This window comes from Cherax quadricarinatus, chromosome 67, assembly GCF_038502225.1.
Source record: "Cherax quadricarinatus isolate ZL_2023a chromosome 67, ASM3850222v1, whole genome shotgun sequence".
NCBI classification, from domain to species: domain Eukaryota; kingdom Metazoa; phylum Arthropoda; class Malacostraca; order Decapoda; family Parastacidae; genus Cherax; species Cherax quadricarinatus.
In genome coordinates, this window is record NC_091358.1 from 22990579 (window position 1) to 23002383 (window position 11805).

Here is an 11805-nt window from a genome sequence, read left to right on the forward strand (position 1 = left end):
AGAGGCTGCAAGAAGTCAGTCAATGCTTAAAGTGACTGCAAGAAGTCAGTCAATGCTCCAAGTGACTGCAAGAAGTCAGTCAATGCTCCAAGTGACTGCAAGAAGTCAGTCAATGCTTCAAGTGACTGCAAGAAGTCAGTCAATGCTCCAGGTGACTGCAAGAAGTCAGTCAATGCTCCAAGAGGCTGCAAGAAGTCAGTCAATGCGCAGAGTGACTGCAAGAAGTCAGTCAATGTTCCAGGTGACTGCAAGAAGTCAGTCAATGCTCCAAGAGGCTGCAAGAAGTCAGTCAGTGCGCAGAGTGACTGCAAGAAGTCAGTCAATGCTCTAAGTGACTGCAAGAAGTCAGTCAATGCGCAGAGTGACTGCAAGAAGTCAGTAAATGCTCCAAGAGGCTGCAAGAAGTCAGTCAATGCGCCAAGAGGCTGCAAGAAGTCAGCCAATGCTCCAAGTGACTGCAAGAAGTCAGTCAATGCTCCAAGTGACTACAGAAGTCAGTCAATGCTCCAAGAGGCTGCAAGAAGTCAGCCAATGCTCCAAGAGGCTGCAACAAGTCAGTCAATGCTCCAAGTGACTGCAAGAAGTCAGTCAATGCTCCAGGTGACTGCAAGAAGTCAGTCAATACTCCAAGTGACTGCAACAAGTCAGTCAATGCTTCAAGTGACTGCAAGAAGTCAGTCAATGCTCCAGGTGACTGCAAGAAGTCAGTCAATGCTACAAGTGACTGCAAGAAGTCAGTCAATGCTCCAAGAGGCTGCAAGAAGTCAGTCAATGCTCCAAGTGACTGCAAGGAGTCAGTCAATGCTCCAGGTGACTGCAAGAAGTCAGTCAATGCTCCAAATGACTGCAAGAAGTCAGTCAATGCTCCAAGTGACTGCAAGAAGTCAGTCAATGCTCCAAGTGATTGCAAGAAGTCAGTCAATGCTTCAAGTGACTGCAAGAAGTCAGTCAATGCTCCAAGTGACTGCAAGAAGTCAGTCAATGCTTCAAGAGACTGCAAGAAGTCAGTCAATGCTTCAAGCAACTGCAAGAAGTCAGTCAATGCTTCAAGTGACTGCAAGAAGTCAGTCAATGCTTCACGTGACTGAAAGAAGTCAGTCAATGCTCCAAGTGACTGCAAGAAGCTAATCAATGCTCCAAGTGACTGCAAGAAGTCGGTCAATGCTCCAGGTGACTGCAAGAAGTCAGTCAATGCTCGAAGTGACTGCAAGAAGTCAGTCAATCTTCAAGTGACTGCAAGAAGTCAGTCAATGCTCCAGGTGACAGCAAGAAGTCAGTCAATGCTCCAAGTGGCTGCAAGAAGTCAGCCAAAGATCCAGGTGACTGCAAGAAGTCAGTCAATGCTCCAAGGGACTGCAAGAAGTCAGTCAATGCTCCAAGTGACTGTAAGAAGTCAGTCTATGCTCAAGGAGCAAGAAGTCAGTCAATGTTCCAAGTGACTGCAAGAAGTCATTCAATGCTCCAGGTGACTGCAAGAAGTCAGTCAATGCCCCAGGTGACTGCAAGAAGTCAGTCAATGCTCCAAGTGACTGCAAGAAGTCAGTCAATGCTCCAGGTGACTGCAAGAAGTCAGTCAATGCTCCAAGTGACTGCAAGAAGTCAGTCAATGTTCCAAGTGACTGCAAGAGGTCAATTAATGCTCCAAGTGACTGCAAGAAGTCAGTCAATGCTCCAGGTGACTGCAGGAAGTCAGTCAATGCTCCAAGTGACTGCAAGAAGTCAGTCAATGATCCAGGTGACTGCAAGAAGTCAGTCAATGCTTCAAGTGACTGCAAGATGTCAGTCAATGCTCTAATGGACTAAAAGAAGTCAGTCAATGCTCCAAGAGGCTGCAAAAAGTCAGTCAATGCTCCTGGTGACTACAAGAAGTCAGTCAATGCTCCAGTTGACTGCAGGAAGTCAGTCAATACTCTAAGTGATTGCAAGAAGTTAGTCAATGCTCCAAGTGACTGCAGGAAGTCAGTCAATGCTCCAAGTGACTGCAAGAAGTCAGTCAATGCTCCAAGAGGCTGTAAGGAATCAGTCAATGCTCCAAGTGACTGCAAGAAGATAGTCAATGTTCCAAGTGACTGAAAGAAGTCAGTCAATGCTTCAAGTGACTGCAAGATGTCAGTCAATGCTCTAATGGACTAAAAGAAGTCAGTCAATGCTCCAAGAGGCTGCAAAAAGTCAGTCAATGCTCCTGGTGACTACAAGAGGTCAGTCAATGCTCCAGTTGACTGCAGGAAGTCAGTAAATACTCTAAGTGATTGCAAGAAGTTAGTCAATGCTCCAAGTGACTGCAGGAAGTCAGTCAATGCTCCAAGTGACTGCAAGAAGTCAGTCAATGCTCCAAGAGGCAGTAAGGAATCAGTCAATGCTCCACGTGACTGCAAGAAGTTAGTCAATGTTCCAAGTGACTGAAAGAAGTCAGTCAATGCTCCAAGTGACTGCAAGAAGTCAGACAATGCTCCAAGTGACTGCAAGAAGTCAGTTAATGCTCCAAGTGACTGCAAGAAGTCAGTCAATGCTCCAAGTGGCAGCAAGAAGTCAGCCAATGCTCCAGGTTACTGCAAGAAAGTAGTCAATGCTCCAAGAGGCTGCAAGAAGCCAGTCAATGCTCCAAGTGACTACTAGAAGTCAGTCAATGCTCCAGGTTACTGCAAGAAGTCAGTCAATGCTCCAAGTGACTGCAAGAAAACAGTCAATGCTCCAAGTGACTGCAAGAAAACAGTCAATGCTCCAAGTGACTGCAAGAAGGCAGTCAATGCTCCAAGTGACTGCAAGAAGTCACTCAATACTCCAGGTTACTGCAAGAAGTCAGTCAATGCTCCAAGAGGCAGCAAGAAGCCAGTCAATGCTCCAAGTGGCAGCAAGAAGTCAGTAACTGCTCTAAGTGACTGCAAGAAGTCAGTCAATGCTCCAGGTGACAGCAAGAAGTCAGTCAATGCTCCAAGTGACTGCAAGAAATCAGTCAATACCTAAAGAGGCTGCAAGAGGTCAGTCAATGCTCCAGGTGACTGCAAGAAGTCAGTCAATGCTCCAGGTGACTGCAAGAAGTCAGTCAATGCTCCAAGTGACTGCAAGAAGTCAGTCATTGATCCAGGTGACTGCAAGAAGTCAGTCAATGCTCCAAGTCACTGCAAGAAGCCAGTCAATGCTCCAGGTGACTGCAAGAAGTCAGTCAATGCTCCAAGTGACTGCAAGAAGTCAGTCAATGCTTCAAGTGACTGCAAGAAGTCAGTCAATGCTTCAAGTGACTGCAAGAAAATCAGTCAATGCTCCAGGTGATTGCAGGAAGTCAGTCAATACTTCAAGTGACTGCAGGAAGTCAGTCAATGCTCCAAGTGACTGCAGGAAGTCAGCCAATGCTCCAAGTGACTGCAGGAAGTCAGTCAATGCTCCAAGCGACTGCAAAAAGTCAGTCAATGCTCCAAGTGACTGCAGTAAGTCAGTCAATGCTCCAAGTGACTGCAAGAAGTCAGTTAATGCTCCAGGTGACTGTAGGGTGTCAGTCAATGCTCCAGGTGACTGCAAGAAGTCAGTCAATGCTCCACCTGACTGCAAGAAATCAGTCAATACTTAAAGAGGCTGCAAGAGGTCAGTCAATGCTCCACATGACTGCAAGAAGTCAGTCAATGCTCCAGGTGACTGCAAGAAGTCAGTTAATGCTCCAAGTGACTGCAAGAAGTCAGTCAATACTCCAAATGACTGCAAGAGGTCAGTAAATGCTCCAGGTGACTGCAAGAAGTCAGTAAATGCTCCAGGTGACCGAAAGAAGTCAGTCAATGCTCCAAGAGGCTGCAAGAAGTCAGTCAATGCTTAAAGTGACTGCAAGAAGTCAGTCAATGCTCCAAGTGACTGCAAGAAGTCAGTCAATGCTCCAGGTGACTGCAAAAAGTCAGTCAATGCTCCAAGTGACTGCAAGAAGTCAGTCAATGCTTCAAGTGACTGCAAGAAGTCAATCAATGCTCCAGGTGACTGCAAGAAGTCAGTCAATGCTCCAAGAGGCTGAAAGAAGTCAGTCAATGCTCCAAGTGACTGCAAGAAGTCAGTCAATGCGCAGAGTGACTGCAAGAAGTCAGTCAATGCTCCAAGAGGCTGCAAGAAGTCAGTCAATGAGCAAAGAGGCTGCAAGAAGTCAGTCAATGCTCCAAGTGACTGCAAGAAGTCAGTCAATGCTCCAAGTGACTGCAAGAAGTCAGTCAATGCTCCAAGAGGCTGCAAGAAGTCATTCAATGCTCCATGATGCTGAAAGAAGTCAGTCAATGCTCCAAGTGACTGCAAGAAGTCAGTCAATGCTCCAAGTGACGGCAAGAAGTCAGTCAATTCTCCAAGCGACTGCAACAAGTCAGTCAATGCTTCAAGTGACTGCAAGAAGTCAGTCAATGCTCCAGGTGACTGCAAGAAGTCAGTCAATGCTTCAAGTGACTGCAACAAGTCAGTCAATTCTCCAAGAGGCTGCAAGAAGTCAGTCAATGCTCCAAGTGACTGCAAGAAGTCAGTCAATGCTCCAGGTGACTGCAAGAAGTCAGTCAATGCTCCAAGTGACTGCAAGAAGTCAGTCAATGCTCCAAGTGACTGCAAGAAGTCAGTCAATGCTCCAAGTGACTGCAAGAAGTCAGTCAATGCTTCAAGTGACTGCAAGAAGTCAGTCAATGCTCCAAGTGACTGCAAGAAGTCAGTCAATGCTCCAAGTGACTGCAAGAAGTCAGTCAATGCTTCAAGAGACTGCAAGAAGCTAATCAATGCTCCAAGTGACTGCAAGAAGTCGGTCAATGCTCCAGGTGACTGCAAGAAGTCAGTCAATGCTCGAAGTGACTGCAAGAAGTCAGTCAATCTTCAAGTGACTGCAAGAAGTCAGTCAATGCTCCAGGTGACTGCAAGAAGTCAGTCAGTGCTCCAAGTGGCTGCAAGAAGTCAGCCAAAGATCCAGGTGACTGCAAGAAGTCAGTCAATGCCCCAAGTGACTGCAAGAAGTCAGCCAATGCTCCAAGTGACTGCAAGAAGTCAGTCAATGCTCAAGGAGCAAGAAGTCAGTCAATGCTCCAAGTGACTGCAAGAAGTCAGTCAATGCTCCAGGTGACTGCAAGAAGTCAGTCAATGCTCCAAGTGACTGCAAGAAGTCAGTCAATGCTCCAAGTGACTGCAAGAGGTCAGTTAATGCTCCAAGTGACTGCAAGAAGTCAGTCAATGCTCCAGGTGACTGCAAGAAGTCAGTCAATGCTCCAAGTGAATGCAAGAAGTCAGTCAATGATCCAGGTGACTGCAAGAAGTCAGTCAATGCTTCAAGTGACTGCAAGATGTCAGTCAATGCTCTAAGGGACTACAAGAAGTCAGTCAATGCTCCAAGAGGCTGCAAAAAGTCAGTCAATGCTCCTGGTGACTACAAGAAGTCACTCAATGCTCCAGTTGACTGCAGGAAGTCAGTCAATACTCTAAGTGATTCCAAGAAGTTAGTCAATGCTCCAAGTGACTGCAGGAAGTCAGTCAATGCTCCAAGTGACTGCAAGAAGTCAGTCAATGCTTCAAGTGACTGCAAGGAGTCAGTCAATGCTTCAAGTGACTGCAAGAAGTCAGTCAATGCTCCAAGTGACTGCAAGAAGCTAATCAATGCTCCAAGTGACTGCAAGAAGTCGGTCAATGCTCCAGGTGACTGCAAGAAGTCAGTCAATGCTCGAAGTGACTGCAAGAAGTCAGTCAATCTTCAAGTGACTGCAAGAAGTCAGTCAATGCTCCAGGTGACTGCAAGAAGTCAGTCAATGCTCCAAGTGACTGCAAGAAGTCAGTCAATGCTCCAGGAGCAAGAAGTCAGTGAATGCTCCAAGTGACTGCAAGAAGTCAGTCAATGCTCCAAGTGACTGCAAGAAGTCATTCAATGATCCAGGTGACTGCAAGTAGTCAGTCAATGCTCCAAGTGACTGCAAGAAGTCAGTCAATGCTCCAGGTTACTGCAAGAAGTCAGTCAATGCTCCAAGTGACTGCAAGAAGTCAGTCAATGCTCCAGGTGACTGCAAGAAGTCAGTCAATGCCCCAAGTGACTGCAAGAAGTCAGTCAATGATCCAGGTGACTGCAAGAAGTCAGTCAATGCTTCAAGTGACTGCAAGATATCAGTCAATGCTCTAAGGGACTACAAGAAGTCAGTCAATGCTCCAAGAGGCTGCAAAAAGTCAGTCAATGCTCCTGGTGACTACAAGAAGTCAGTCAATGCTCCAGTTGACTGCAGGAAGTCAGTCAATACTCTAAGTGATTGCAAGAAGTTAGTCAATGGTCCAAGAGGCTGGAAGAAATCAGTCAATGCTTCAAGTGACTGCAAGAAGTTAGTCAATGTTCCAGGTGACTGAAAGAAGTCAGTCAATGCTCCAAGTGACTGCAAGAAGTCAGTCAATGCTCCAAGTGACTGCAAGAAGTCAGTTAATGCTCCAAGTGCCTGCAAGAAGTCAGTCAATGCTCCAAGTGGCAGCAAGAAGTAAGCCAATGCTCCAGGTTACTGCAAGAAGGTAGTCAATGCTCCAAGAGGCTGCAAGAAGCCAGTCAATGCTCCAAGTGACTGCGAGAAGTAAGTCAATGCTCTAGGTTACTACAAGAAGTCAGTCAATGCTCCAAGTGACTGCAAGAAAACAGTCAATGCTCCAAGTGTCTGCAAGAAGCCAGTCAATGTTCCAAGTGACTGCAAGAAGTCAGTCAATGCTCCAGGTTACTGCAAGAAGTCAGTCAATGCTCCAAGTGACTGCAAGAAGTCAGTCAATGTTTCAAGTGACTGCAAGAAGTCAGTCAATGCTCCAAGTGACTGCAAGAAGTCAGTCAATGCTCCAGGTGACTGCAGGAAGTCAGTCAATGCTTCAAGTAACAGCAGGAAATCAGTCAATGCTCCAAGTGACTGCAGGAAGTCAGCCAATGCTGCAAGTGACTGCAGGAAGTCAGTCAATGCTCCAAGTGACTGCAGGAAGTCAGTCAATGCTCCAAGTGACTGCAGGAAGTCAGTCAATGCTCCAAGTGACTGCAAGAAGGTAGTCAATGCTCCAGTTGACTGTAGGAAGTCAGTCAATGCTCCAGGTGACTGCAAGAAGTCAGTCAATACTCCAATTGGCTGCAGGAAGTCAGCCAGTCCTCCAGGTGACTGCAGGAAGTCGGTCAATGCTCTAAGTGACTGCAAGAAGTCAGTCAATGGATCCAAGTGACTGCAGGAAGTCAGTCAACGCTCCAGGTGACTGCAATAAGTCAGTCAATGCTCCAAGTGACTGAAAGAATTCAGTCAATACTCCATGTGACTACAAGAAGTCAATCAATGCTCCAGGTGACTGTTGGAAGCCAGTCAATGCTCCAAGTGGCTGCAAGAAGTCAGTCAATGCTCCAGGTGACTGCAAGAAGTCAGTCAATGCTCCAAGTGACTGCAAGAAGTCAGTCAATGCTCCAAGTGACTGCACGAAGTCAGTCAATGCTCCATGTGACTGAAAGAAGTCAGTTAATACACCAGGTGACTGCAAAAAGTCAGTTAATGCTCCAGGTGACTGCAGGAAGTCAGTCAATGCTCTAAGTGGTTTCAAGAAGTCAGTCAATGTTCTAGGTGACCGGAAGAAGTCAGTCAATGCAAAAAGTGACTCCAAGAAGTCAGTCAATGCTCCAAGTGACTGCAAGAAGTCAGTCAATGCTCCAAGTGACTGCAAGAAGTCAGTCAATGCTCCAAGTGACTGCAAAAACTCAGTCAATGCTCCAAGTGACTGCAAGAAGTCAGTCAATGCTCCAAGTGACTGCAAGAAAATCAGTCAATGATCCAAGTGGCTGCAAGAAGTCAGTCAATGCTCCAGGTGACTGCAAGAAAATCAGTCAAGGCTCCAAGTGACTGCAAGAAGTCAGTCAATGCTTCAAGTGACTGCAAGAATTTAGTCAATGCTCCAAGTGACTGCATGAATATCAGTCAGTGCTCCAAGTGACTGCAAGAAGTCAGTCAATGCTCCAAGTGACTTCAAGAAGTCAGTCAATGCTCCAAGTGACTGCAAGAAGTCAGTCAATGCTCCAAGTGACTGCAAGAAAATCAGTCAATGCTCCAAGTGGCTGCAAGAAGTCAGTCAATGCTTCAAGTGACTGCAAGAAGTCAGTAAATGCTTCAAGTTACTGCAAGAAAATCAGTCAATGCTCCAAGTGACTGCAAGAAGTCAGTCAATGCTCCAGGTGACTGCAGGAAGTCAGTCAATGCTCCAGGTTACTGCAGGAAGTCAGTCAATGATCATGTGACTGTAGGAAGTCAGTCAATGTTGCAGGTGACTGCAAGAAGTCAGACAGTGCTCCAAGTGACTGCAAAAAGTCAGTCAATGATCCAGGTTACTGCAGGAAGTCAGTTAAGGATCCAAGTGACTACATGAAGTCAGTCAATGCTCCAAGAGGCTGCAAAAAGACAGTCAATGCTCCAAGTGGCTGCAAGAAGTCACTAAATGCTCCAAGAGGCTGCAAGAAGTCAGTAAATTCTCCAAGAGGCTGCAAAAAGTCAGTCAATGCTCCACGTGACTGCAGGAAGTCAGTCAATGCTCCAAGTGACTGCAAGAAGTCAGTCAATGCCCCAAGTGACTGCTAGAAGTCAGTCAATGCTCCAAGTGACTGCAAGAAGTCAGTCAATGCTCCAAGTATTTGTAAAAAGCCAGTCAATGCTCCAAGTAGCAGCAAGAAGTCAGTCAATGCTCTAAGAGGCTGCAAGAAGTTAGTTAATGCTCTAAGTGACTGCAAGAAGTTAGTCAATGCTCCAAGTGGCAGCAAGAAGTCAGTCAATGCTCCAAGTGGCACCAAGAATTCCCTTCAATGCTCCAAGTGGCTGCAAGAAGTCAGTCAATACTCCAAGTGACTGCAAGAAGTCAGTCAATGCTCCAAGTGACTGCAAGAAGTTAGTCAATGCTCCAAGAAGCAGTAAGAAGTCAATCAATGCTCCAGGTGACTGCAAGAAGTCAGTCAATGCTCCAGGTGACTGCAAGAAGTCAATGAATGCTCCAGGTGACTGCAAGAAGTCAATCAATGCTCCGGGTGACTGCAAGAAGTCAGCCAATGCTTCAAGTGACTGCAAGAACTCAGTCAATGCTCCAAGTGATTGCAAGAAGTCAGTCAATGCTCCAATAGGCTGCAAGAAGTCAGTCAATGCTCCAGGTGACTGCAAGAAGTCAGTAAATGCTACAAGTGATTTCAAGAAGTCAGTCAATGCTCCAAGAGGCAGCAAGAAGTCAGTCAATGCTCCAAGTGACTGCAAGAAGTCATTCAATGCTCCACATGGCTGCAAAAAGTTAGTCAATGCTCCAGGTGACTGCAAGAAGTGAGCCAATGCTCCAGGTGACTGCAGGAAATCAGTCACTGCTCCAAGTGACTGTAAGAAGTCAATCATTGCTCCAGGTGACTGCAAGAAGTCAGTCAATGCTCCAGGTGACTGCAAGAAGTCAGTCAATGCTCCAGGTGACTGCAGGAAGTCAGTCAATGCTCCAAGTGACTGTAAGAAGTCAATCAATGCTTCTGGTGTCTGCAGGAATTCAGTCAATGCTCCATGTTACTACAAGAAGTCAGTCAATGCTCTAGGTGACTGCAAGAAGTCAGTCAATGCTCCAAGTGACTACAAGTAGTCAGTCAATGCTCGAAGTTCCTGCAGGAAGTCAGTCAATGCTCCAGGTGACTGCAAGAAGTCAGTCAATGCTCCAAGTGACTACAAGAAGTCAGTCAATGCTCCATATGACTACAAGAAGTCAGTCAATGCTCCAGGTGACTGCAAGAAGTCAGTCAATGCTCCAAGTGACTACAAGAAGTCAGTCAATGCTCTATATGACTACAAGTAGTCAGTCAATGCTCCAGGTGACTGTAAGAAATCAGTCAATGCTTCATATGACTACAAGAAGTCAGTTAATGCTCCAGGTGACTGCAAGAAGTCAGTCAATGCTCCAAGTGACTACAAGATGTCAGTCAATGCTCCAAGTGACTACATGAAGTCAGTCAATGCTCCAAGTGACTACAAGAAGTCAGTCAATTCTCCAAGTGACTGCAAGAAGTCAATCAATGCTCCAAGTGACTGCAAGAAGTCAGTCAATGCTCCAAGTGACTGCAGGAAGTCAGTCATTGCTCCAGGTGACTACAATAAGTCAGTCAATGCTCCAAGTGACTGCAAGAAGTCAATCAATGCTCCAAGTGACTGCAGGAAGTCAGTCAATGCTCCAGGTGACTGCAAGAATTCAGTCAATGCTGCAAGTGACTGCAAGAAGTCAATTAGAAGTCAATCAATGCTCCAAGTGACTGCAGGATGTCTGTCAATGCTCCAATTGACTACAAGAGGTCAGTCAATGCTCCAGGTGACTGCAAGAAGTCAGTCAATGCTCCAAGTGACTGCAAAAAGTCAGTCAATGCTCCAGGTGACTGCAGGAAGTCAGTCAATGCTCCAAGTGACTGCAGGAAGTCAGTCAATGCTCCAAGCGACTGCAAGAAGTCAGTCAATGCTCCAGGTGACTGCAAGATATCAGTCAAAGCTCCAAGTGACTGCAAGAAGTCAGTCAATGGTCCAGGTGACTGCAGGAAGTCAGTCAATGCTCCAAGTGACTGCAAGAAGTCAGTCAATGCTCCAGGTGACTGAAAGAAGTCAGTCAATGTTACAGGTGACTGCAAGAACTCAGTCAATGCTCCAAGTGACTGCAGGAAGTCAGTCAATGCTCCAAGTGACTACAAGAAGTCAGTCAATGCTCCAGGTGACTGCAGGAAGTTAGTCAATGCTCCAAGTGACTGCAGGAAGTCAGTCAATGTTCCAGGTGACTGCAGGAAGTCAGTCAATGCTCCAAGTGACTGCAAGAAGTCAGTCAATGCTCCAAGTGACTGCAAGAAGTCAGTCAATGCTCCAAGTGACTGCAGGAAGTCAGTCAATGCTCCAAGTGACTGCAAGAAGTCAGTCAATGCTCCAGTTGACTGCAAGAAGTCAGTCAATGCTCCAAGTGACTGCAGGAAGTCAGTCAATGCTCCAGGTGTCTACAGGACGTCAGTCAATGCTCCAAGTGACTGAGGAAGTCAGTCAATGCTCCAGGTGACTGCAGGAAGTCAGTCAATGCTCCAAGTGACTGCAGGAAGTCAGTCAATGCTCCAAGTGACTGCAGGAAGTCAGTCAATGCTCCAGGTGACTGCAAGAAGTCAGTCAATGCTCCAAGTGTCTGCAAGAAGTCAGTCAATGCTCCAGGTGACTGCAAGAAGTCAGTCAATGCTCCAAGTGACTGCAAGAAGTCAGTCAATGCTCCAGGATCTGCAGGAAGTCAGTCAATGCTCCAGGTGACTGCAAGAAGTCAGTCAATGCTCCAAGTGTCTGCAAGAAGTCAGTCAATGCTCCAGGTGACTGCAAGAAGTCAGTCAATGCTCCAAGTGACTGCAAGAAGTCAGTCAATGCTCCAGGTGACTGCAAGAAGTCAGTCAATGCTCCAAGTGTCTGCAAGAAGTCAGTCAATGCTCCAGGTGACTGCAAGAAGTCAGTCAATGCTCCAAGTGACTGCAAGAAGTCAGTCAATGCTCCAGGATCTGCAGGAAGTCAGTCAATGCTCCAAGTGACTGCAAGAAGTCAGTCAATGCTCGAGGATCTGCAGGAAGTCAGTCAATGCTCCAAGTGGGACCCAAACATTGCTCTGTCTACTGTGGTCACATTATTTATGTAATAGCTGCTAATATATAACTGATGACAATTAATAACTAACGGTAAGCGACGAGTGATAACTGATAAGTGATAAGAGATGACGATAACTGACCTTGACGTAGTTGTTGGTGTTGGAGAAGGGTTTTTGTTGGAGAGAGAACCTCCAACATTGTTCGCGCTGACGTAGAAGGTATCAACG

The 11805-nt window shown here is 46.4% G+C and overlaps 1 protein-coding gene across 1 annotated transcript in view; it reads right to left on the reverse strand.

Moving 5' to 3' along the window:
• DCX-EMAP (Doublecortin-domain-containing echinoderm-microtubule-associated protein) overlaps positions 1-11804 on the reverse strand; it is a gene marked incomplete at its 5' end in the record, with an annotated part of 107205 nt that extends 95401 nt beyond the window's left edge. Inside the window, one exon of the mRNA XM_070099472.1 lies at positions 11719-11804. Within this exon, the coding sequence (XP_069955573.1) occupies positions 11719-11804 (86 nt within the window). The remainder of the gene's footprint in view (positions 1-11718) is intronic.
• Position 11805: the final 1 nt, after the last annotated feature.